The sequence below is a fragment of the Callospermophilus lateralis genome, chromosome 6 (assembly GCF_048772815.1).
Source record: "Callospermophilus lateralis isolate mCalLat2 chromosome 6, mCalLat2.hap1, whole genome shotgun sequence".
In the NCBI taxonomy this organism is placed as follows: Eukaryota; Metazoa; Chordata; class Mammalia; order Rodentia; family Sciuridae; genus Callospermophilus; species Callospermophilus lateralis.
In genome coordinates, this window is record NC_135310.1 from 153,964,132 (window position 1) to 153,990,127 (window position 25,996).

Below are 25,996 nucleotides of genomic sequence, written 5' to 3' on the forward strand. Positions count from 1 at the left end.
GCCGGAGCGTCCCTGGGAGCCGGCCACCTCCCCGGGCTGCGGCTGGCAGCGGCCCGAGGTGCACCGCCCGCCCGCCCACCTGTCAACGCGGCCAGCGGCAGGGCCCAGGCGCGGGCTCGGGTCCCCCGCTGCGGCCGCGGCCCCGCTGCACGGAACTTTCGCGGCGCCTTTCGCCGGAGCCACTTTCTCCGGCAGCGACAGCTCTCGGGGGCCAGGCGCCGCTCGGCGGGGGAGGGCCTCCGCTCGCGCTCAGCCAATGCAAGGCCGGTCTGCGGGCGCGACGGCACCTCGGGACTGTCGCCGACGACGCGAGCCGCGACCACAACTTCACGCCGCAGAGATGCGCCCGGAGACCCGCGGGGCGCCGACGGCGGGGCCGCCGCTTCCAGCTCGCCCGGTCCGGCCCGCAGCGCCGCGGGGCGCCGGCCGGAGGCTGCGGGCGGGAAGCGCCGGCCGGTCCGCGCGGCTCCCACCTTTCTCCTCCTCGTCCTCGTCGTCGTCGTCGTCGTCCTCCTCCTCCTCCTCGCTCTCCGCTCTGGGGTCGGGCAGGTCGGGCTCCTTCTCAGACTCGGGCTGGGCGGGGGCGCCGTCTCCGTCCGCGGCAGAGGCCGAGGCAGACATGCTGGACCTGCGGGCAGGGAGAAAGCCGGGCGCCTCGGACGCTCGCTCCAGGACGGGGCGGCCGCGCGCTCCCCGCCGCCGCCGCCGCCCTCCCGGCCCCGGGCGCCCGCGTCCCCTCCCCCGCGCAGGCCGCCGTCCAAATGGCCGCGTCCCTCCTCCTCCGGCCGCAGCGCCCCGGCCTGGCCTCCCGCGGCCCGCCGCAGCCCTCACCGCGGGTCGCGGCCGCCGCGGGCCTGGAGCGCGAGAGCACGAGGCGGCTGCAGAAGGCGGCGGGGCCGACGCCGACGGGAAGGCGCGCGGGTCGCTGTCTGGCGTGACGCTCGCGCCGCGCGCGCCGCTCCACAGAATCAACAAGATTTTCAAAATGGCGGTTCGGGAAGGAGAGCGGGAAGGCGGCGGCCAATCAGGGCCGCGGGCTGCGAGTTGGCGGGCGCGGGGCGGGACGGCGGGCTTCCGCTGGCCGCGGGGCGCGCGGGCGGGGCGCGAGGGGTCTCCCGGCCGCGGGCGGAGGGCGCGGCGCAGGGGGCGCGGGCGGGGCGCGCCCCGAGCGGCGGGCGGAGCGGGCGGCGAGCCGGCCCGGCGCTCAGAGCGGACGGAAGGACGCTAGGGGGCCTGCGTGCTTGTCCTCGCCACGGTTGGTTCCGGGAAAAGAGGATGAGCGGTCCCGGGCCGGGGCGGGGGCGGAGAAGTTCGCGAATCCCCGAAGTCGCCCTCGGCAGCCCTTCCCCGAGGCGGGTCACTCAAGGGCGACTTCCGGACCTGATCAGGGAATGACTCCCAGGTCTGCCTCCGAGGGTCCCGTCACTTGTACGTGCACTGTAAGGAAAAAGATCCCGCGCCCTCAGGGGTTCCCTGCACCCGCCACTCGAGTGGATTGCAGCCGGTCCATGTGGCGGGCCCTCCCTCCCTCCGGTCACAGAGGAAGCCCCGAGTTCCTGCAGCCGCACCCCGGCCGTGCCCCGGCGCACCTCCGCAGGCACCTAAACGCCGTGCTCCAAAAGCAATGCAGTGTTTCCCCTTCCAGTGGCCCCCTTCCGTTGGTGATGGCCACCGTTTTCTCCCAGCTCCTCAGCCAATAGCTGCCCAAGGATTCCTTTACTCGATGGGTTTAATCAGGGCAGAAATTAGACATCTTCCTTGGCTCCTTTCTTGTCCTTTTGTGCAGCTATCCCGGACACAAGCAAATCCTGTCCTTCCTACTCGCGAATTTCATTTCCCTCTCTACTGTCTTGGCTCGAATCCTGTGCACTCTCTTCTGCTTGGAAGCCTGTCACTAAGTCGCACCTTCCTATTGCTGATGCCTAATCCCCCTAGTCACGCAACAGCCAAAGTGAGCTTTTTAAAAAATTTTTAAATTAGTTACTCTCTTGCTGGAAAACTCTCCAGTGGATCCCCATCATACTTGGAATAAAATGCAGAATTCTTGTCCTGGTTTGTAAAACTCTATGTAATTCGGTTGCCGACGACCTCTCTCCTCTCGTCTCTGATAAGCCACATAAGCCCCCCCCCCCTTTTTTTGATGCTCCATGAGGCCATTTTCACTTTGGGGCCTTACACTTACTAGTTTTTTGTTTTGTTTTATTTTGTTTTGTGTTTGTTAGGACTGCTTTGCTCTTTTGAGTTCTCAGATGACTGCCTCCTTCACATTTAGCTCTTTACTCGAGTCATTTTCCATCCAAGACCCACCAATAGTTCCTTACCATTTCTTCTCATTCATTCAAGAATATTAATTGAGCCAGGCAAGGTGGCTCATGCCTGTAATCCCAGCTGCCTGGGAGGCTCAGGCAGGACAATTCTAAATTTGAGGCCAGCCTGAGCAACTTAGCCTAGACCCTGTCTCAAAATAAAAAACAAAGGATGCAGCTCATTGGTAGAGCGCCCCCTGGTTAGAGCGATACGAAGTACCTGCCATCTAGAAGCTTAGTGGAGACAGTGAACAACTCAGCGAATATATTTTGTGATAAACAGTTAAAAATCAGATTAAAGAAGATAAGAGGTAAACATTAAGGTGGATTATATTTTATTTTGTATATTTGATGATTAATAAAGATCTTAATCCTTGCATTAAGGAAGATAACATTTGAAAAGAGAACTTAAGAAAATGAGAGTAGTGGAGAGAGACTAGATACAGTCTGAAGAATTCTCTAACATATTGTATGTAGGGGTTAGAATCAGGGCGAAGTCAGCCATGCAGGGCTTTTTTTCTTTCTTTCTTTTCTTCAGGGGAGGGACCTGTGGGAACCCGTTGTGTTGTTTTAAGCATGTTAGGTTTGAGATTTTGGTGAGCATATAAATGGAAATTCTGAATAGGCAGTTGGATAAAAGAGCCTGGCATTCAAGGACATGGCTCTAGCTCAAGATGTAAATGTAGTAGCTCTGAGACTAGATGAGATCATGGACAGTGAATACAGGTGGCTGGTGAGGAGAGAGGTTCAAGATTGTACTCTGAGTCCTGTGGTGTTCACAGCTTCTGGAGAGAGAGGAGCCAACAAAGAAGATGAGAAGATCAACTAAACCAGTGAAGTGGGGAGAGGCTCAAATAGAAGCTGTGTCCCAGAAACCAAGTGACAAAGGAGTGTCTTCTGAGGAGAGGGTGATTGACTGGGTCAGATGCTACTGCTAGGTCAGATGAGATGTGAACTGGGAGTGAGCATTGGATACACCAGTGTTGTGTTGTCAGCGACGTGGATGAGCTGTCTCTGTGGGGTGGTCAGTGTGAGGTGCCAGGTATGGGGTGCAAGGAATGCATGCAGAGACTCTATCCGGGAATTTGGCTAACAGGAAAGAGACAAATTGTAGGGCAAAGCAAGTTTAGTTCTTTTTTTAGGAAGGGAGATGTTACTGTGAATTTGCATGATGATGGAAATGAATCAGGAGAAAGGGGAAAGTTCAGAACTGGGCACCATGGTGCAGCCTATGATACCAGCCATTCAGGAGGCTAGGGCAGGAAGATTGCAAGTTGCAGGCAAACCTGGCCAACTTTGTGAGATGCTGTCTCAAAACAACACAAAAAGCCGGGGAGGATGTAGCTAAGTGGTAGAGCATGCCTGGGTTCAGTCCATAGTACCACAGACACACTCACAAAGGGTATCTTACAGAAGCCAGGTGTGCTGGTTCACACCTGTCATCCCAGCAACTTGGAGGCAATTTAGTGAGTCCCAGCTTCAGAATTTTATTTTATTTTATTTAGTATCAGAGATTGAACCAAGGGGTGCTTAACTACTGAGCCATAATCCCTATCCTTTTAATTTTTTTTATTTTGAGACAGGGTCTCACTAAGTTTCTGAGGGCCTCACTAAATTGCTAAGGCTGGCTTTGAACTCCTGATCCTCCTGTCTCAGCCTACCTAGCCACTGAGATTACAGGCATGAACCACTGTGCCCAGCTCAGTCTCAGAATTTTAAAAATAAAATAAAAAGGGCTGAAGATGTACCTCATGGTAAATCACCCCAGGTTCAATTCCAAGTATTGCAAAAGGGAGAGAGGCAAGGGTCATAAGCAGGAGCCAACTTAAAGCAGGTATGTCAGATTGGGTTTTCTGTAAGCAGATGCTGAAGAAGAATTTGGGGTACCAAGTGTTTTCTGTATTGTTGCTGAATGAATAATGCTCTGCACTGAAAGGAAAGGAGAGGAAATGAGACGGGGCAGAGGAATAGGTCAGACTGCAAAGCTGACCTGACAGCACTCAGCCAACCCCTGGGGAGCTGTGCAGCGGGCACTGCTCTTCTGCCTGTGCTGAATGACTGGGCTTTTATCCCCACCACTGTGCAGGCACTGCATGTAGGCTGCCCAGGAACAGCGTGACCTCCTTGAAGGGACCGCAGCTTTGGCAGATCCTGAAGGAGCTGACAGTGGGGGCTGTCTGCAGGCTGTGGGGGAAGGATCTGGGTGCAGGAAATGGGATCTAGTGCACAAGGGGAATTGTCCTTCATTGGGCAGTTAACAGTTTCTTCATATCTCTTAATCTATTTTCTCGTTATAACAAAAATACCAGAGACGTGGTAATTTATAAGGAATAGAGGAGGGTTATAGAGTTTGCATAGCTGTTCTGGAGGCTGGGAAGTCCAAGGGCATGGTGCCAACATCTGCTGAGTCCCTGGTGAGGGCCTTCCTGCTGCATGCTTATAGAGGGGCTCAGGTGCTGAGACAGAGAAAACTTGGGCCAGCTCAGGTCTGGCCTCCTCTACTTAGATAGCTACCAATTCCATCCTGGAAGCCTCATGCCTACGATATTACCGAACCCTAATTACATCCTTAAAGGCTTCATCCTCAAATACCAACAGCATATGAATTTGGGGATTAAGTTTCCAACATGTGAAGTTTGGGGACATATTCAAATATAGCAACAGATTAATGGGAGGGAAGACAACATATGAATGCATATGTGGGGTGGAGGTTGGCAGAGATAGTGGGAATTTTACAAGTTCTTATTCCTTTAAATTTCTCATTGGAATCAGGAGCAAAACCATTGACTGTGAGTATGGAAGAAGACTATTAGAGGTTTCAAGAAAGAGGAAATGTGAGCTGAAAGAGGGAGATACAGGAGTAGTGTTGCCAGGCAGCTGGGAGTGAATGGGAGACAGAAGAGTAGGGCTGCCAGGCAGCTGGGAGAACCCGTTGAGGTTTGTGCCTCAAAGTGAGACCACTTAGCATTAGTGTTTTCTCCAGCCACATTCAGCTGCCTGGTAGTAGGTGCAAAATGGAAAAGGCCGGCAAGCATACAGGGGTTTAAAGGAGAGGAGGGTAACAGTGAATTTAGTGACGGACCACCGAGTCCGCTGAGTAAGGAGGGAAGAAAGGACGTGAGAAGGACAAGCTTAGTCAGAGGGGCAGAATTACCAAGTAAGGTCTTTTCTTTTTCCCCTTTGCTGCATTTATCACTACCTGAAGCTCCCCACTAAAACAAGCTCCAGAGGCAGCAGGCTTCCTTTTTCTTGGTCATCACTCTATTCTCAGCGCCAAAGGCAGTGCCTAATTCAGAGTAGGGGTCAGTAATTGTTTGCCTAATGAATGAATGTAAGCCAAAATAAATTCTTATTATGAAGATCCAGCATTTTCTTATTAATGTGATCAGAAAGTGTATTAGGATAGATAGCCTATTTCAGTGGCTTAAAAGTCAGTTATATATTTTTGCTCTATAAAGCTCTCTGGTCAGTTCAGGCAGTTCTTCCCCAGCTTCCTTCCATTCACATGGTTTACTCATTGCTCCAGGCCACTTTGATCCTGAGAACCTATCACCTCAACACAGTCCTTCATGTTCACGGTGATGAGGAAGAGAGCAGGAGAACTCAAACCCAAGGCCCTTCTATAAGTCTTTCCAGTGGTCAATGGCCAGATCAGGCAGAGGATTCCCCCTGAGGGTGCAGAGGGAATCGGTGGTGAGTACTGCTGCCCCTGCCGTGGAAGGAGCCAGTAATTGCAACCTTGTCTGGATCAATTGGAATGAACAAAGGATATGCCTGAAAATACCTGTTGGCTTTATTTTGGTAATTATTAAAACACCAGTTCTTAAAATTTCTCTCATTTTGCCTTTGAGAAGTTTTTACATTCATTGCATGCACCTGTCAGTCTTTCTCACACACATATCTAGCTCTTGTATGTACATATCTATCTATTCCAGGCTGTGAGCTTCATGAAGGGTTTCATTATGCTCTCCCAGTGCTTGGCACAGTGCCTGACATATAGTAAACGCTCTAAAAATATTGGTCTAATTGAAATGCACCCTGTTTTGTTTCTTAGACAGTGGTATGCATCTGTTGTCTACATGCTATTTAGAGACTATCTAGCAATATCCACTCAGTAAATTAATGTGGCTTGAATAAGCTGATGGCCAGATCTTTTTTAAACCAGGTCATAATTATAAATACAGTGACATTTGGTTCTTCTAAAAACAAGATATCATACTCTATTTTGGTAGAAAGAGTTAGCCCAAGTACATAGTTTGGTAATTTGAGATTAGGCTTGAGAATATCTGAATGCAACAGTGACCAGTTGGTTGATGATAAACTGAATGCGCTTGCCTGAAAATGGCCAAGTAAGCAGCTAGAGAAGAGAAGGGAAATGGTAGTGAGACTAGAAAACTTGGAGAACAAAGGATGAGTGGTTACCCAGCTTCTGCCCTGCTGACTAATTTTACTCTAAACTTTATAGGTAGCATTTGTAACACATTTCATTAATATATCTTATCAGCTGTTCCATGTAATGAAACCAAACAGAGAAGCTTTGATAGGTTTATTTGCTGTAAAATAAAGAGATCATCTCACCTGGAGGGGCTTTTCTGCAGATGGTGTATTTAATGTCATCATGGTGGCTAGACCATACTATCAGAATAGGAAGGATGCTCTTCACTAAAGTAGGCTAGATGTCCTCAACAGTAACAGGACTCAAAGTGAAGTATTATCTTAGAAAATAGATATGTCTAACTCTAAGATAGTCTTATAAGTTTATTTTGAATCTAGACTTTTATAAATAAAATATTGTAATTTATTCTTTAAGGGAAGTATAGAGGGTTTGAGTATGTACATGTCCCACAAGCAGCATAGGTTTAAGAAATTAAATTTAGAGTAAGGAGATATTTTCAAATTACAAAAAGAAAAAAAAAAGATGATGCCACCTCCTAAAATATTTTTTGAGAAATATACTTATTGTATCTCTCTTCTATGCATGTCTGTGTTAGTGAACTGTCACTGTAACAAATACCTGAGATAATCAACTCAGGACAGTTTCATTTTGGATCATACTTTTGGAGGTTTCTGTTCATGGTGAATTGTCCCTGTTGCTTTGGGGTCTGTGGTGAGACATGGCATTATGGCACAGCAGAACCACTTACCTCATAGCAGAGAAAGGAAAGAGAGATCAGTGTCCCATAGTCTCCTTTAAGGGCACACCTGCAATGAAGACCTTCTGCTAGCCCCCTGCCCCCTAGAAGTTTTCATCCCCAAGCTGGGGACCAATCCTTGAACCTGTGGGCCTCTGTGAGACACCCAGGATCCATATAGTATATACTATACTGTACAGTGGTTCTGAGGTGTGTAGGGGCACCCTCCCCCCATAGTAAACTATGTCACTACAGCTCAGTGATAGAGTGCTTGCCTAGTGCTACCTGTGCGGGGCTGTGGTGTCCTCAGCACCACAAAAGAAAGAAAACTGGGGAGAGGTGTTACTGACATTAGTGAGTAGAGGCCATGAGTGCTGTTAATAAGCTCAGGGCAGCCCCACACAGCAAGGAATCACCTGGTACAAAACTCAGTAGTGCCAAGAGTGAGAAGTTTTCATCTGAAGTGATGCACTGTTTTTGCCCACCATTCCAGTAAAAATGCTCTCAGAGATGAACAAAGACCTTCAAATAGTCAAAGTGAAAGGCTTTTTTTCTTTTTTTGAACTAGGGATTGAACCCAGGGGTATTTTTACACTGAGCTACATCCCTGGTCGTGTTTTTTTTTTTTTTTTTTTTTTTTTTTTTGTACTAGGGTGCCTAACTACTGAACCACATCATCCCCAGTCATTTTTATCTTTTATTTTGAGATAGGGTCTCACTAAGTTCTTGAGGGCCTCACTTTTATATTTTGAGACAGGGTATCACTGAGTTGCTTAGGGCCTGGCTTTGATCTTGCAGTCCTCCTACCTCAGCCTCCCGAGTTGCTGGGATTACAGGTGTGCCCTACTGCACCCTGCTTTGAAGACCTCTTGAATTCTCCTCTGATATCAGGTCCACACAGCATTTCACACTATCTTCCCTCTCCTTGTTGTAAACAGTTACTGTCTCTTGACTTCCGGGACATTGCTTTCTCTTGCTTCTCCTCCTTTGCTAGCTCTCTTGCTAGCTCTCTTGTCTGGCACGCTCTCATCATGAAGAACCCTTAGCTCTTTCCTTATACCTATTTTCCATGGCTGATCTCATCCATACCCATGATATCACTGGGCCTGGATTTATAAAAAACAAGTCATACATTCAACAAAATACTCTTTCTTTGAGCATCACACTAATAACAAGCTCCTACTGTATACCTTCATTCAATAGCTCAACAATATTTGAAAGTCTACATTATAAAAAAAATTTATTCTATAGTAAATATCTTCCCTTTTTACTGATTTTATTTAATCTCATAGTTTGAGCTTAACAATTTGAAGTCATCTCTGGCATCTCCTTGTTTCAACATCAAGAAATGTGGATTCTATACCCCTAAATATCTCTCATAACCACCCCATTTTATTTCAGGCCATGTCAGCTCTCGATTGAACTGAAGAGTCTCCTACTGCTCTTTCCCTGAAGTCTCTGCTTTCCCTTTTCTTACCAAAAAACTAGTCCACCAAACAAGGAATAATCTTATAAATCCTATAGACTAGCTAATATGACTGGCAAGCAGATTAATCTAGTAAGATTCAAAACATTGTCTTCTATTTTCTTTTTCTTTTTTTCCTTCTCTTCTTAAACACTGTTTTGAATGGAGCCTTCCTCATGTCTCTGAAGCTGAGACACTGGTCCCCCACTTCACTGTGCCCCTTAGTGCTCTGTTCCTGTCTTTACTGTGGTGCTAATTGCGTGTCTGCCCTTAGAGCAAACAGATACTGAGTTGTCTTGCTGAAGTGCACTTTCTGAAGAGCTGTCCTTCCCCTTGGCCTCCTGGAATACCCTTCCGTCCCCATTCCCAATCCAGTATCCACCCTCCATACAGGTAGATGAAGAATTCTTGCAAGCGTGTTATTTTTTTTTTAATTTTTTTTAGTTTAGTTGTTGATGGACCTTTATTTTACTTATTTTATTCTATATGTGGTGCTGAGAGTCAAACCCAGTGCCTCACACATGCTAGGCCAGTGCTCTACCATTGAGCCATAACCCCAGCCCCTTGTAGGCATGTTTTCACATCATGATTCTTATCTCAGTAAGGCCAGCTAGCCCCCTCTCTGGGAATTAGGATCTGAGAGAGAAAAATATTGATTCTATTTGGTAGTTGCATTTACAACACATAAAGTTAGGGACTGTTGGGAAATTTTTCTGCTGTGTGAACAGGGAAGGGAGAAGAATGAAGATGAAAGAGCATTGAGGTTAGGCAATGAGATGGTTAACTCTATACATCAACTCCACAGGCCACAGAATGCCTGGGCAGCTATGAAACAACATTTCTGTGTCTGTGAGGAGAGTGTTTCTAAAAGAGATCAAGAGGTTAGTGTTTGAGTTGGGGGACTGTATTAGACATGGTTCTCTAGAGGATCAGAATCATTCATATATATTCATATATATATATATATATATATATATATATATATATATACACACACACACACAATGATACTATATACATACACACATATATAATGTAATATATGTAATAATATAGAATTAGAAGAGATTTATTAGGTTGGCTTACATGGTCAGAGGCTGTAGAGTTCCACAAGGGTCATCTGCAGGCTGAAGAGACACAGAAACCAGTAGATGGACAGTCCAAGAAGCTGGAGCCTCAGAACAAGATGGATCAGTGATGTGGTGCAGTCCAAGGCTGAAGGCGGGAAGCCCCTGGAGAGTCGGCGTGAGCCCACGTTGAGGGGCTGGAGAGCTGAAGCTCATGCCCACAGTTAGCTGTGGGGGCATCATGAAGAATGGAGCTAGCCCACGCTGACAGGCTCCTCCTTCTGCTTTTTGTTTTCTTTTTATCCATTGGGCCCTCAGCCTATTGAACAGTGCCCCCCACATTCAGGGTGGGTTTCTCCTGGCAGTTTGCTATTCCACTTGCTTCTCATCTCTGGAAACACCCTCAAAGAAACACCCAGAAATGTGCTTTACCAGTTTTCTAATTGTCTTTTAATCCAATCAAGCTGACAATCAAGATTGACCATCATAGAGGCTTCCCCAATGTGGGTGGCATCGTACAATTGGTTGAGGGCCTGAGTAGTGTAAAAAAGCAGAGGAAGGTTGAATTGGCTCTTTGTGACTGAGCTGGGGTACTGGTCTTCTCCTGCTTCAGTGTTTCTGATTTTCAGGTCTTCAGACTGGTGGTCAGACACGTGTCAAAGCTGCATGTGTACTGAGCATGTATGGCATTTTTGTTTTGTAATTATCCCCTAAATAATATGGTACAGCAACTATTTACATAGCTTTTCCATTGCATTAGGTATTTCAAGTCACAGAGATGATGTAAAGTGTAGGGGAGGAGGTGTGCTGATTATAGGCAACTGCTGTGCCATTTTACATAAGGTATTGAGCACCTCAGATTTTGGTGTCTTTGTGGGGTCCCGGAACCAATCTCACATGGACACTGAGGGATGACTGCATATCGTATATACCAACAAGGCTCCCATGTGTCAAATTTCTCTTTATTCAACTACTCTGTTACAAATCAATGTTCTTTTTATCCTTGCGCTATATGAGATAGTCACTATATAAATAAAATCTCTAGTTTAAAAAGCCCTTTTATCTATTTCTACTTTCAGTTTACCTTTTGTTTCTCAGTTGTTTGTTACTACTGGCCCTCCCTGCGCCACACCTTCCTTCCAAGAAGGCTTGTCTCTCTGGGGACTTGTCCTAGGACTGAACTAGGACTCCACACAGGAGTGAGGATATATATGTTGACACTCACTGATCCAAATGTCTTTCTTAGAGTCCTCCTCCCTAGGTGTCCTCTTTACTTTCATCCTGCCTCCTATTGTCATTTATTCCCTGCCTGTAGCCAGGAGTCTTTCTCAAATAAAAACTGATCTCTCGTATTACTTTGCCAGTAACATTTCAGTGCTTCTCTCTTGTCTGTGGAATAAAGTGCAGCTTTTAAAATGTGGCCTAGAAAACACTACCTGATCTGGCCTCTACTGAACTCCCCAGCCTTGCACCTCTACTCTTCTTCCCAATCACTCCCCCACAGGTCCCTTCCCCCACCTCACTCACAGATGGTCCTCCAGCCATAAAGAATTTCCTTAAATTCTTTGAATTGCCAGATTCTTTGGTATTCTTTTCATGTTTTTCTCTCTACTACAAAACTCTTTCTCCTCCCACTCCTGTACTCCAGGCCAAATTACACTCACCCATTAGTTCTCCTGGATCGAGCCTTCTGTGCATTCACCCTCCACCAAAGCATCTGCTTTTGGCACCTAAGTTTATGTGTCTGTCCCCTGGCTCAGTTTCATGAGGGCAGGGGGCAGGGATATCGACTTGTTATCTTTTATATCCCCAACACCTAGTTATAGTAACTTTAGTGAGTTTATCTTCCAACATTCACTTCTTGCTCAGTAGAGAAATCTAAAGACAGTTATTAGGAAGTGCCCCCACCCCACATTTAGAGCCCTGAGGTTAGAAAGTTATTTGATAAATTCAGAAAAGGTGATTAAATGGAGGCTCTGTTATAAACTAAGAAGTTAATTCCTATCAGCCTATAAGTTATAACATGACTGAATAATGTTATACTGCTTTTAATCTCTCCCATAGTATATATTATATTGATAGGTGAATGAATGAATAAGTAGATTGCCATTTGACAACGCACCTTCCACGTTCCCCATGGGGCTCATGTCACTCCCAGCTCCTCACGTTAGTGATAGGTGATGTTCCTGGCTCTCTTCCCATCCTTTCCACTCTTCTCTATTATTCAGTAAGCTCTGCCCGTCACTGGTTCGCTGTTCATTAGGTCCCCTCTTCTTTGAACACATCCTCTTCTTTGAACACATCCTCCTGCTCCTTCCTGGAACTGAGCCTCAGAAGTGGGTCTCTCCTAAGTGAGAGGGAAGCCTCAGTAATCCAAACCAAAGTGTAGTCCAGGGCTCCTCCCTGGACTCCGGGTGGGGGCAGGAGTCAAGCATCAACAGTGCTGCAAAGGAAACCTGCCCTGAATTGAGCAGTTGAACAATCCTTCCCGGGGCCAACATAAGGTCCTGGCGAGCCAAATTTAAATAGCGGGGATCTTTAAAATAATAAAATCAAATGTTTACTTTGGAAAAATTTAAATGACTGGCAGGAGAATCTCAACGCGATCTTTACAGGAATCCCTAGCATTGAGAGAGGGAGGGCGGGGGATGAATGTGAGCGCTGCCTTGAACTTCAGCGAACAGATCAAAGGTTTCAAACGGGTTTTCTGAAGTTGCCCAGGGTCCGAATTTCAAGGTGCACTTGCACTGCCTGTTTCCTAAAGTGCGTGTGTTTCTGGGGCGGGGGGGCGGGGGTGCGCGCCGCGGAGCGGAGGCCGGAGAGCGGCAGCGACCCGCGCCAGAAAGCGCAAGGGAGGCTCGGCCGGCGCCCGCGGGAGGAGCGAGCGGGCGGTGGGCCGACGGGCGGGGGAAGCCCGCAGGAGGGGCCGCGACGCTGGAGACCGACCGCCAGCGCCGCCCGGAGCCGCGGCCAGAGCCAGCAGCCGGCGAGCCGGCGGGCGCACGCACGCCTGGGAGCCCCGCGCCTCCGCCTTCCCTGCTGGCGAGCGGACCTCGGGCTGCAGGTAAGGAGCTCGGGTGCCGCGCTGCGCGGCCGGGAGGCGCCGTGCCAGGTGCACATTCCGACTCCCTGGGCTGTCACCTCGCCAGCTCCCGGGACCCCTCGGCGCCCGGCGTTGTTTCTCGCCGCCCACGGGACCTCCGCCGCCGCTCCACACTGCACCGGTCGCTCCACGCTGCACCGGTCGCTTGCTCCCCTTCCCGGGTGGCTCCAGAAACGGCGCGCCCCCGGGCTCCGGGCTCCGGGAGGCGGGAGGTCCTCCGCCTGCCCAGGTGCGGGGCCAACACCGACACGCCGATTTCCCCCCTTCCTCCAGAACACACCCGTCTTCCGACGCTGCCCTAACTTTGGGAACATATTGACTCTTGAATAAGGTGAATGCACCGCCTTATCTGCATCTAACAGTAGATTGGGGTCCCCCTACCCTAAAATACTATGACACATTCACAAGGTTCACAAGGTTTACTGAATGACAGCAGCGCTTGAACTTCATCACGGTCTACAGCTCTTACTTGGCCTGGGAGACCAGTGACCCCACCCTGAGGTCCTGATTCCAATCTGAGGGGTGTGTGTGCCCGTCTGTGTCATATTTAAAAAGCACCTCAAATGATGGCAACAACGCCCCCCCCCCACCCATATCCACTTGAAAGAGTCTGTGAGACCCGCATCGGGGAGAGAAGGAGAACACAGTGTGGCCAAGCCTCACCGGGAACAGGCTAGCCAGAACCTCCGGTTGAGGAATTTGATGCAGTATCCGTCGTTCAGAGAGGCCAATTTTGGGAAAGGAGGGTTAATAGTCATTTGAAACTCAGATACAGGGTAGGGAGAAATGCCATACTTCTAAGAGACCTGTTTATAGAGTAAGCTTTTACTTTTTACTTCAAAGATATTTTTATCGATGCATATAATTATACATAATAGAAGAGTTAACTTTAAAATATTGATTTAAAAATCTTCAGTGGTGGTGCCTGCTAGGCAAGCACTCTGCCACTGAGCTACACTCTCCTGGCTGAGGCCTGGCAGGGTATGGTGGCACATGCCTGTAATTTCAGCTACTCCCGAGGCTGAGGCAGGAGGATGGCAAATCTGAGGCCAGCCTGGGCAACGGAGTGAAACACTGAAAAAGAGAGAGAGAGAGAGAGAGAGAGAGAGAGAGATATCAGGATGTAGCTCAGTGAAAAGGCTTGAGCATATATGTATGAGGCACAGGTTCCATTCCCAGTACCTCCCCCACCCCACCCCACCCCACACCCCACACACAGAGAGAAGGAAAAAAAAAGTCTTCATGTCATCATTCACCACTCCCTTGCCTTCTTGTCAGTTTCAGAATACAGGCCATTAGTGGTTTTTACCTGTTGCTTACTTTAAGGCAAAAGACTCAAATGGACTTATTATTTCTAGGCACTAGGGGGAGGAATGATTATTTGCAACAAACTCTTCTAACTTGAATTGATTAAGAGAGTCTTCAAATCACATTATATTTACACAAGTGCTGATGTTTCTCTGTCTTTCGCTTTGCAAGTATATGTATCTGCTGCTTTTTGTTGTGTCTTTGTATGTACCTGAGCCATTTTAAGTACCTATCAAACCACCAGAAGGTGACTCCTAGGGGAAATAAGTATTGCTGTTTGTCTTTTGGTAAACTGAGGTGAAAGAATGATATTTTAAAATCCTGTGAGATAGGTGTAATAGTTATAATATTAAATCATGTATTTCTTTTTATAAAATGAAATGTCCGTTGTGAAATCAGGATGATATTCACTCCTTGCTTTCAAGAATGTTAAGGACAAGTTGGAGACTATAAAGCCTTTTGAACTTTTAAGAAAAGACTCGCTGTCTAGTTATTGAGCCAATGTGATTGTTTTCCTGGCAAACTTTTTCTCCTTTCTAAAATTAACTTTCCCCCAGGAAAAATAGTGCAGATGTACATGATTCAGCCCAACCAAAGCTAGAAAACACTGCGTTTGAATTTTAAAAAGTGACCTTAATTCATCCCTATAGATCTGGCATTTGCAGCCTCTGCCACAAAACATGCAGAAATACTCATTGCTTGCTGACTTTTGCAAAATGTTGGTTTAATGAGAGTAGTTATGGACAGAGCACAATATTATGTTATAAATTTTATTGGTTTAGGCAAAACTATTATTATTTTCCTAAGGTTTTTGTGTATATGTGTGTACACTGGATCTGGGGCTTAGCAAAATTATATATATGTAACATATGTTTTTAATAGGAACAAAAACCCACAATATTTTTCTCTGTGATGAAACAATGTAAGCATTAGGTTTTGATTACTTTTTTCATGGAAATTTTAATGTGACAGAACTAAGAGCTTCAAGGAAACGATTCCACAAACATCTATTTGGAAAAAGAAGTTTTTTTTTTTGTTGTTGTTTTGTTTTTTTTTTTTAAGCTGTCTGAAGCCCTTGCTTGGTCTGCTGAATGCTTAGCCTATGTGGAATACTCCTTTGTGAGTAAGGGTGGTGGATCCAGTTCTGGCAGCCTCAGAGGGCAGATGATTAGACCCTGCCACTCTTGTGCAGACCTTTAATTTAGTCTGTAACTTGATGCTTCACTGACCCCACCACACTCTCCCTGCCATACTAGCTCACAGAGGAATTGCTGGCACTTTGGACTGAATTTTTCCCCTCCCATCAATTAGGACATGTATGCATAGGCTGCAGAATGCAGTTACATTTTTAGCTTAGTAGTCAAAGAAATATCTTTGGCCACAAAGAGAGAAGACTCCGTGTAGCCTGCATCATAAATTGTCTTATTTTATTGTGCTGTGTTAATTTCCTAGTGATTCAATGGTGCAGAAATAAGATTGTCATTGAGCATTAAAATTGGAAGGCATTTTACAAGTCATCTAGATTTTAATCATTTCTTTCTACACATGAGTATTGAAGTGCTCATAGCCATAATCCAAACTCTGAGAATGGACATTAAATTTTATATCTTTCCAGTTCTTGTAGTAATGAGTATTTTGTTCACTTGAAATGAATTTATATATGAGTTCAATAATGTGGTGATGGCAGCAAAGTATGTTGCAAATCTCAGTTAGATTTCCACCGAAACTCGAAATGTAGCATTACAGGCAATGTAGGTCATTTACAAAGGTGGTGAATTCTAACATTCTGAATTTTTCATTATACTGGATGCAGACCACTTCAATTGGCTGACAGAAGAATAGGGGTGCACTAAGACTTATGAGTGTAAAAAAGAAGGAAGGAGTGTGGGTACCGGTATGTGGAGAGCACGGCTTACTGAATCAGCAACATTCAGGAATGGTTAGCTTTCAGACCTGCCCCAAATTTTAAGCTGAAATAATAAGAATAATCATTGGAAATTTTTGCTCTTAAAACTATACCTTCCCCTTTTGTAAGTCCAACTTCTTGATGCTTCTGTCTTTCAAGATCTTCTGTCTTCCTAAGAAGATCTATCTTCCTAAGAACATAAAAATACTCCTAAGAACATTTTTTCCTAGGAATATTTTCTTTACCATTATGAAAACTTTATGCTCATATATAGGCACAAGGCAGATTGAATTCAACCTCTAGACATCATACATGATATAGAGAAGTATTCTTGCTTCTGCCACAGTTTGCTATCATGTACTGAGGTACTTTACATACATTAAGAAAATGTCTTCATCGGCCTGAGAGACAGCCATTATCACCATCTCTGTGTAGATCTGTGATTCAGTGTGACCTTAGCCAAAGGCAATTTCAGTAGAGATCCAGGTAAAAAGAAGACCAGTGGGATGATTAATGAGTGTAGGATTGGAGAGCATTGTTGAGGGCCCGGAGTTCCCAGTTCTCAGTCCGAGGGAGGCACCCGGAGCCGGTGGAGGGTGAGGGAGTTCCCCGGGGAGTGTGCATGGAGTGCTGGTGGAGTTTGGGCAATAAAGTTTCCTGTTTGAACATACAAGTGCTTTGTGGAGGCTTGGTGATTTGTGCCCAGCCAGACTGCGGCAGAGCATGAGCAGCCAATAAAAAATGTAAAAAAGTGATTATCCTTCAGGAGTGAGGGGAAAGGTGGAGAAAGGAGAGAGAGGTCAGCAGCTAAGAGATACTCAGATCAGGGTATTCAGATTTGGGTGGGCAGGGATTCAAAGTTTCAAAAACAAGTTGGAGACCTAAAGAGAGCCGGTTTCAATTTTTTTTTTTATTTAAGGGTATTAAAAGCAATCAACTAATATCATCTTAGAAAAGACAATATTAATATTGAAAAGTTGAATAAATTAAGTTTATGAAAAAATAGTATCTCAGATTGTAAAGTTTTTCTTAAGAATCGTCTTTTTCCCTGGGTTCCAAGTTCCATCTTTCCTTCTTTTTTTAAGGTTCTGGCTTCATCAATTGTCTTTTCTCTCAAATATTTTCCATGCCTTCTCTATCATTAGTTTGTGAGCACAGTCCAGTTCCCTATCTTAGAAAAACCTGGGTCAAAATGAGTGAGAACTTGAATGAAAGCAGCATCCGTGAGCATGGGACAATCTCCCTAACTCCCTGACATTACTCTTCCTCAGAGTTGACACTTAGACCTTATTTTCTGTAGTTGCAGGTTCAGTGTTGCTTAACCAAATTGCTTAAGGCCAGAACTGTTTCAAATTTTAGATTCTAAAATATTTTGATATGCATAATGAGGTACCTTGGGTATGGGATCCAAGTCTAAACACAAGAGTTGCTTATGTTCCGAGTACACCTTATACACACATAATGTAAAAGTAATTTTATGTAACAGTTTAGTGCACTGGTGTTTGACTACAACCCATGAGGTCAGGTGTAGAATTCTCCACTTGTGGTGTCCTACCAGTACTCAAAAACTTCTCATTTCGAAGCTGTTTGGATTAGGGATGCTCAGCCTGTATAACTATTGGAAGTTGCTTCTAGGAGTTTACAAGTCAAGAGAATCGGTGTGGGGGGTCTATATATACAGATACTTACATATGTACATACATATACCTATGCACAGACATATGGGTGGATGGATATATATGTGTGTAAATATGTAAATTTTTACTGAAAAAAATGAAGATGAACCAATTAATAGAAATATGAATATACTTGTAATAGGATGTTAGAATGGAACCTTTTCATTTCAGTGTTAGCTGTGGCTGAAGACAATAGAGGCCACATTCCAAAGTCAAGAGAAAAAGTCAGCTTTAAGTGCCCACCATGCCAGCCTTCCTTAGATCGTCATGTCTGTCTTGGTCAAGGGAGAATTTTCCCATTGCCTCTTCCTCCCTCACCTTATCCCATAATGGGGGGCTGGTATCAGAAATTGGGGTCACCTAAATTAAAAATATGGAGAGAGCAGTTCTTTCCATGTCCATCTTTCCTGTACAAGTGGCCAGTATTCAACAGGCTACAGCTGAAAGAGAGAGAAGTTTAACTTTACATGAAATGGGAATAGTTTGAGGGCTGCGTTAGGTTGGACACATTGATAACAGAACTCTGATTGATATTTTAGACTGTAAGAGACTTGAAGGTCTAGTTGGTGACTAGAAAGGTCATGACAAGTATCCTGAATTTAAATCAAAGACAAGGAAATATCCAGCCTCACATAATAAATTTAAAGGGTGCAATAGGGTTCTTCAGAGAAGCAGAACAAATACAATATATCTTGCTCTACAGGAGGGGATTTATTATGGATGCTTAAAGTCCCCTGATCTACAAGTTAGAGAACCAGAAAAGCCAGTGGCTTAATTTTGTTCAAGTTTGAAGACCCAACAACTCCAATATCTGAGGGCAGGCAGGAGAGCGTGGGTGTCTCAGCTTAAGAAGAAGAATTCGCCCATCTACTGCTTTTTTTCTTCTCTAGAGCCCTCTAACGGATTAGATGATGCCCCTTTGCTTTGGTGAGGGTGGACCTTCTTTACTCAGAGTACTGAGTCAAATGCTCATCGATTCCAGAAACAACCCTCATAGACATGCCCAGAAATAATGTTTTACAGCAGTCTGGGTCTTCTTTATTCCAGGAAAGTTGACACATAGAAGTGATCATCACAAAGAGGCAAAGGAGAAAGCAGATGAAGTAAGTTTTTGATGATGCCCCTGCTTTTTGATGAGTCCTGCTTGCTCATTATTATGGTCATGGGTATCAAATCATCTATGGTTTTCAATTATATGTAACTGAGGAAAGGAGAGAAGGGAAGGATGGAGGTGATTATTGTAAGAATTAAATTTATTTCACAGAAATGTCACAGTAGCTATTTGTGTTTCATAAAATGATGCTAGGAGCATATTAATTAATCAATTTAAATACACATTAGGTAATTTTAAAATGAGGTTTACAATCTGTTCCACAGCTGGGGAAATGATCTGAGATATTGCCTGTGTGTAATAAGCACACAAGACATTTTACTCCTTCTGCTTTCAGAGAAGCACAGAAGCAATAAATGGCTAAGATTAATTGTTCACATTTATATTCTGTCACTGATCAATTTAAAAAAAAGTGATCCTGTAAAAAAAATAAAGATGATGACCATAAGCCAATAAACTCTAGAACAAACAAGAATGCTGATGGATTTATCTTTTCAGCATTTGGGAATTTTAAAAGAGCTTTAAACTATTAGCTTCCAGATTATCTTCCAAGAATCTGTAATGTTATTCAATCAAAGTCTTTTAATGGTAAAAGAGCGACAAGGGGACAATCCAATTAACATTTCTTCAAAATATATATATATATAGTGTGTGTGTGTTTGTGTGTGTGTGTATCATCATAGGCAAAAACAAAACAAATAACATTTCTATTACTGTGTTCCTAAAAGTTGAAAAGACTACTTGAAAAGTACATGTGAGTCACACATGAAACATTTTCAATGACAGAGAACAAGAACAACTTATTCCATGGAAGTAGAATTCTGAACCCAGAGGTAGGACATGGGATTGACCTGAAAGAATGGAGACAGGGGATGACTTGGCATGGAGACTGGCCCAGTCCTCTGCGGTCCTTGAGGAAGCCCTTGCTGTGCCCGAGGATCCCCAGGGTGATGCTGTGTTGCTGTGTTGCTCTTTTAAATGCAGTGGTGCAGTTCCAAGGGGTAGGTACAAGCAAGAGTGCTAGAAGTGGGCTAACAATAAGGCTGTGACCTTGGAATTGTCATTTACTATTGCTTTTTCCCTGTGGCCCAATTCTGTGGTCTCCCAAACACTTCCACCTGCTGGTGTGCTGTAAGTGGGTCCCCTGGAGTGAGGGTGACACTGGTGATGATGGTGGAATGGCTATTCTGGTGTTGTGTTTCATCAGCTCTGTTAAAGCCAATTGAAAAGAGATTCTCCTGCTGATTTGGAGGAAGCAAGATGTCGTGGGAGAGCCCAGAGACTAGGACTTTAGGGCAGCCACTAAATTTGTAGTGAGTTGTTTCATGATATAGAAACTAATCCATCCCTATTTTCTCCAGCCCATATTCTCAGAGTTATCATTAGCACATCCTGGAAATTCTCATTCTGTTCTTGTCTCTCTTAACTTCTTGTATTTTCCATAAATTTTATTCCTCTATATTGTGCCCTGGGTTCCTTTAGGTTTATCATTAATTTTGTGAATTCTCTCTTCAGCAGACGGTATCGATCAGCTTCTGCTTTGATAAAAAATGTTCTAAATAACCTTGAAACACCAGTGGCTTATAGCAACACTATTTCTCACTCCAGATTGTACTATCAGTGGCTGCAGGTTGAGTGCAGTGTATCTGCTCCAAATGTGGATCAAGTCCAGTTGATCCTGTGCACCTTCTCATGACAGGGCTACTGTTAGGATGGGAGGTTCTTGGGGTGCACAGAGGCTGGCAAAGCTTCCTGTGGCCTCTGCTTATGATGGCCCACCCAAGACAGTAGCCAAGTCACCATCAGTGAGATCGAGAGCTACGTCCTTCCCAAGAGAAGGGGAGAGAGATAGTTTGAACAGCAGTACCATCTATCATGATGCCTATTTCTTTTTCATTAGTGATATTTTAAATTCTAGGTCTCTATTTGGTTGTTTTTGAAATCTCCTTGTTCTTTTATTTCATAATGGCTTGTTCCTATAGATTCTAGTCCATCCCTTCCCTTGTCAAACATTAAAAAAACACTAGAGCTAAAGTACAGGGGTTTCTGTGGAGTCATTTCTCATTTGTTTCATCTGCTTATAAATCTTTCTCGGGGTGGGTCATTGGCCCGTGGGCCTTACTATCATGGGCTAGTTCATCAACATGGGAACTCTGCGCGTCCCCGTTTGTAGAGGTGTTCCTCTTTGGCAGTTGCCCATCTTATTCATCAAGGCCTCATGCTTAGTTTGGCTCTGGTTTCCAATCCTGTGTAGTTGGTGTTCACTTGCACGCCTTCCGGGTTCCTTGAGCTTAAGTCTCCAATTTCTCCTGAGTGATTCTTTTTCCTTTTGTAGCCCAGGGCAAGCAGCACGCTTCTGCACACTTTCTCTTTTGAGAGGCAGGAGTTGTTCAGTCTCCTCCCTCCTGACTTTACAGGAGGTGCTTGCTTCCACCTGCACGTGATAGGCAGGCCCTAGACCCAGAGGGGACCCTTCATCTTCCTATTTCTGCTGTCTTCAATTCCAAATCAGCATTGCAGGTTTTGTGTGTCTTTTTTGTTTGGGGGGGGGGGCAGATTTTCCTTTCTGGCTTTTTGCACAGCTATGCATTTAAAAATATTTAGAGATATTTCATTCAGAGCTTATATATAATAGCAGAAAAGGGTATCCAGTGGAGTAGGGATGTTCCCAGCCTCCCAAATCAGCTCAGCATGCCTTACTGACTAGAAATCCTTAAATTCATTGACCTCCCCCCCAATCCTATTTTAATTATTATTGGAATTCATTGGAATTATAGGTTAATTTGGAGGGAATTTACATATTTAAAATATTGAATTTTGTATCTATAAATCTGGTATATATTTCATCATCTTTTTAATATCCTACTGCAATTTTGCAGTTAAAAGATAGTATATACTTTGTGCTAGATTTATCTCCCAGGTTTTACATCTTATTCTTAATTTTTTTTGGGGGGGGGGCGGTACAGGGGATTGAACTCAGGCAGGCTTAACCACTGAGCCACATCTCCATCCCTTTTTAATATTTTATTTAGAGACAGGGTCTCATCAAGTTGCTTAGGCTCTTGCTAAGTTGCTAAGGTTGGCTTTGAAGTCATGATCCTCCTGCCTCAGCCTCCCAAGCTGCAGGGTCTATGGGTGTGCACCACTGCACCTAGCCCTTATTCCTAAATATTATTCCTGGCTTATTGAATAGCCATGAGCAAATTAAAATAGTTTTAATTTGCTATTTAATTACTATTATTTAACTTAATTGCTTGGAAAATATAAAGTGACAAACTTACTGGATAATTCATTTATTATTTGTTTCATTTATTAATTTATTTTTATTATTATTTTAAATTTATTTTGTATTTTTTGGTATTGGGCATTGAACCCGGGGTGCTTTACCAATAAACTGCATCTTTATCCCTTTTCATTTTTTATTCTTTGAGACATGGTCTTGTTAAGTTGGTTAAGGCCTCAGCTAAGGCTGACCTCAAATTTGCTATCCTTCTGCCTCAGCCTTCCATGTATAGGGATTGCTTACCACTACACCTGGCTTCATTTATTATTTATTTCACTTATTAGTCTCAGTATATTGCTCATGACTTTATAATATATATTTATTAAAGTAACCAAATGTGTACATAAAATAAAATTTTTTGAAACAAGTCAAATAGGAAAGAGTAACAGGCCAGTAAACTAAATTAATACATAGGTTTTTATTACTTGATGCATGCTGGAATCAGAATTTGTCAAATCAGAATTTGAAGGAAAGACCTGTTGGAACTCGAGCAGACCTGGGTCTGTCACTAGACTGGGCAGCTCAGCTTTAGGCAATGGACACCAGGAGAGCCAGACGATCCTCGTCATTGGGGTGTGGTAAGAGTCCACTTGGACACACCAGAAATGTAAATTCCCAAAGAGCACTCAGAGGACAGGGGTGGACGCTGTGGCCGGAGTCCACTCCCTTCTCTACGAGACTCTCTGCGAAATACAAATCTAATATGAAAACCTGATCAGCAGCTGTACAGATGGAGACCACGGTACTGCTTCTTTCGCCACAGTGCCGCTAGCGAATCAGTAAATTACTCTTGCTTGCAGAGTCTTGTTGATTTAAAGGCATAGATCTCTCTGCTCATTGGCTCCATTTATTAATGTAGAACACTAAATGGAAAGGACTTTAGAGATTTAGAAGTCACAAACTAAAGGTGTGTGTCAAATCCTTTTGTGGAACATTTTCAAAATACTCATGAAACCTTCTAATTTAGTAGGTCTGGGATGCGGATGGGTATGTATATTTGGCAAAATTCCCTGGGTAATCTGATGTACTCTTCTGGTTAGGAATCATTTCTTTAGTCTAATCCTTTAATTGTATAGATGAGAGAGTTTTCTTGGAAGAAAGAAAACTGCTTCTAATTTAAGATTGCCTTGGTTAACATAGGTAGTTAGCAAATTGAAGTCTTAATGATTCCATTTCCCCAGTTCTTTCTGAGCTCATATTTCACCACCATCAAGTTGTAATTTAGTTTTTGACTTAATGACTTGGGGCTTTAGGTAGACCTTTATTTTCAAAACAAATCCCTGTTTTTCTTTAATGTTGATGAATGAACAATACTCTGCACTGTGTTTTGGGTTCAGAAATTGTGCGAAGTTCTTTGATTATAATGATCCAGGCTGTTGTAAACACTTGCAGCCAGGAGGCAGTGACAGAGCTGCTGGGCCTAATGCTGAACACCACACTGAAGTTTGGATGGTGTCCATGGGACAAAGACTCAGCCCTAGCCAGGAAAACGATTTTTAAAGACCCACCAAGTTTATTTTATATATATATATATAAAAAACCAGCATATATAATTCATGACCTGGCATCATTTCCTGCCCTGGACATATTTTTTTAAAAATGTTTATTTTTTAGTTGTAGTTGGACACAATATCTTTATTTTATTTACTTTCATGTAGTGCTGAGGATTGAACCCAGGGTCTCACACGTTCTAGGTAAGTGCTCTACCGCTGAGCCACAACCCCAGCCCTGCCCTGGACATATTTAATGACTCCCCTCCTCCTCCTCCTCCTCCTCCTCTTCCTTGTCTTCTTCTTCTTCTTCTTCTTTTGTATTTATTTATTTATTTATTTATTTATTTATATTTGTTATAAGTAGTTATACATGGCAGTAGAATGCATTTTGACACAACATACATAAACAAAGAATGACTTCTCATTCGTCTGGTTGTATATGATATAAGTTACACAGGTCATGTAATCATGTATGCACATAGGGTAATAATGTCTGATTCATTCTACTATCATTCCTACCCTCACACCCTCTCCCCAGCTTTCACTCCCTCTGTTTAGTCCAAAATACCACTATTTTCATCCCCCATACCCCCACATTGTGAAGTAGCATCTGCATATCAAAGAAATGGCTTTTGGTTCTTTGGGATTGATTTATTTCTCATGGCATAATATTCTCTAGTTCCATCCATTTATTGGCAAATGCTTTAAATTTCATTCTTCTTTAAGGCTGAGTAATATTCCTGTGTGTATGTGTGTGTGTGTGTGTGTGTGTGTGTGTGTGTGTATCACAGTTTCTTTATTCATTCATCTGTTGAAGGGCACCTAGGTTGGTTCCATAGTTTAGCTGTTGTGAATTGAGCTGCTATAAACATTAATGTGGCTGTGTCACTGTAATATGCTGATTTTAAGTCCTTTGGGTATAAACCTAGGAGTGGAATGACTGGGTCAAATGGTGGTTCCATTACAAGTTTTCTAAGGAATCTCTATACTGCTTTCCATAGTTTCATAGTGGTTGCACCAATTTGCAGTCCCACAAGCAATGTATGAGTGTACTTTTTGCCCACATCCTTGCCCACATTTATTCTTGCTTGTATTCTTGATGATTGCCATTCTGACTGGAATTAGATGGAATCTCAATGTGGTTTTGTTGTGCATTTCTCTAATTGCTAGAGATGCTGAACATTGTTTCATAAATTTGTTAATTAATATAAAATTGACATTTTCAGATGGGTAAAGCAGGCTTCTGTGGGCACCTGCAAAGCAAGAGTGTTCTTTCACAGAGAAGTCTGTCATTTGTGTAAGAGGAAGGAAAGTAGTTGATTTTAAACTTAGTTCCGACTATCTACCCTAGTTGAGTAGTAACTAACCAACACTCTTTTTTCCCCCCTACTCATTAGGTCCCCAATTCAGCTTTGTTCACAGCATAGGTTAAGATATTTAGTAAAATAGGATCTGAATAAAGTATTTTAGGTTTAGGTGACTTGCTTCATAATCTTCCTTTTATTAGGAGGCAGAGGGAGACTTCATTTAAAGACAGCCATATTTCTAATTTCACGTGTTCCTTTCTCAAAGAGGAATATATACCATTCTATTTCCATATTACATAAAAAAACCCATTTTTTCCTATAAAGATTAGTCTGGGCCTGGGTTGTTCCTGAGCTGTAGAGTGCTCGCCAAGCCCATGCGAGGCCCAGGGTTTGATCCTCAGCACCACATAAAATAAATAAATAAAAATAAAGGCATTGTGACCAACTACAATTAAAAAATAAAATATTAAAAAAAAATTAATCTGAATTCCCAGTGTGGTAGGTCATGTCTGTAATCCCGGCTGCTCAGGAGGCGGAGGCAGGAGGATCATGAGTTCAAAGGCAGCTTCAGCAATTTAGCAAGGCCCTAGAGCCCTTAGTGGGACCCTGTCCTTAAATAAAATATAAAAAATGGTTGATGATGTGGCTCAGTGGTTAAGCCCCCCTGGGTTCAATTCCTAATACCAAAAAACAAAAAAACAAAAAACGTCTGAGTGATTAGGAGTAAATATGAGTGCGCCCATGTCTCAGCTGATTGAACAGAATGACCTCTGTTCAGGTGAGGTGGGTGTTATGCACTGATTTTTGTAAGGAAAAGATACAAGGCTGCATTACTGTCT

The 25,996-nt window shown here is 44.0% G+C and overlaps 2 protein-coding genes across 3 annotated transcripts in view; one reads left to right on the plus strand and one right to left on the minus strand.

Annotated features, from left to right (window-relative positions):
* Positions 1-1,103, minus strand: part of Dek (DEK proto-oncogene) — a 31,916-nt gene extending 30,813 nt beyond the window's left edge. The window contains exons 1-2 of one of the 2 annotated variants that reach the window (XM_076859250.1): positions 832-1,103; positions 474-628 (exon numbers count right to left, since the gene is read on the minus strand). In XM_076859250.1, the coding sequence (XP_076715365.1) occupies positions 474-621 (148 nt within the window). In that variant the 5' untranslated portion in view covers positions 622-628; positions 832-1,103. Of the gene's footprint in view, positions 1-473; positions 726-831 lie in introns of those variants that run through there. The other variant, XM_076859251.1, reaches the window with a different exon arrangement.
* An 11,857-nt stretch (positions 1,104-12,960) lies between these two features.
* The window catches only part of Rnf144b (ring finger protein 144B), a 160,263-nt gene continuing 147,227 nt past the window's right edge, over positions 12,961-25,996 (plus strand). Inside the window, exon 1 of the mRNA XM_076859253.1 lies at positions 12,961-13,034. The gene's annotated coding sequence lies outside the window, so the exon portion shown is untranslated. The remainder of the gene's footprint in view (positions 13,035-25,996) is intronic.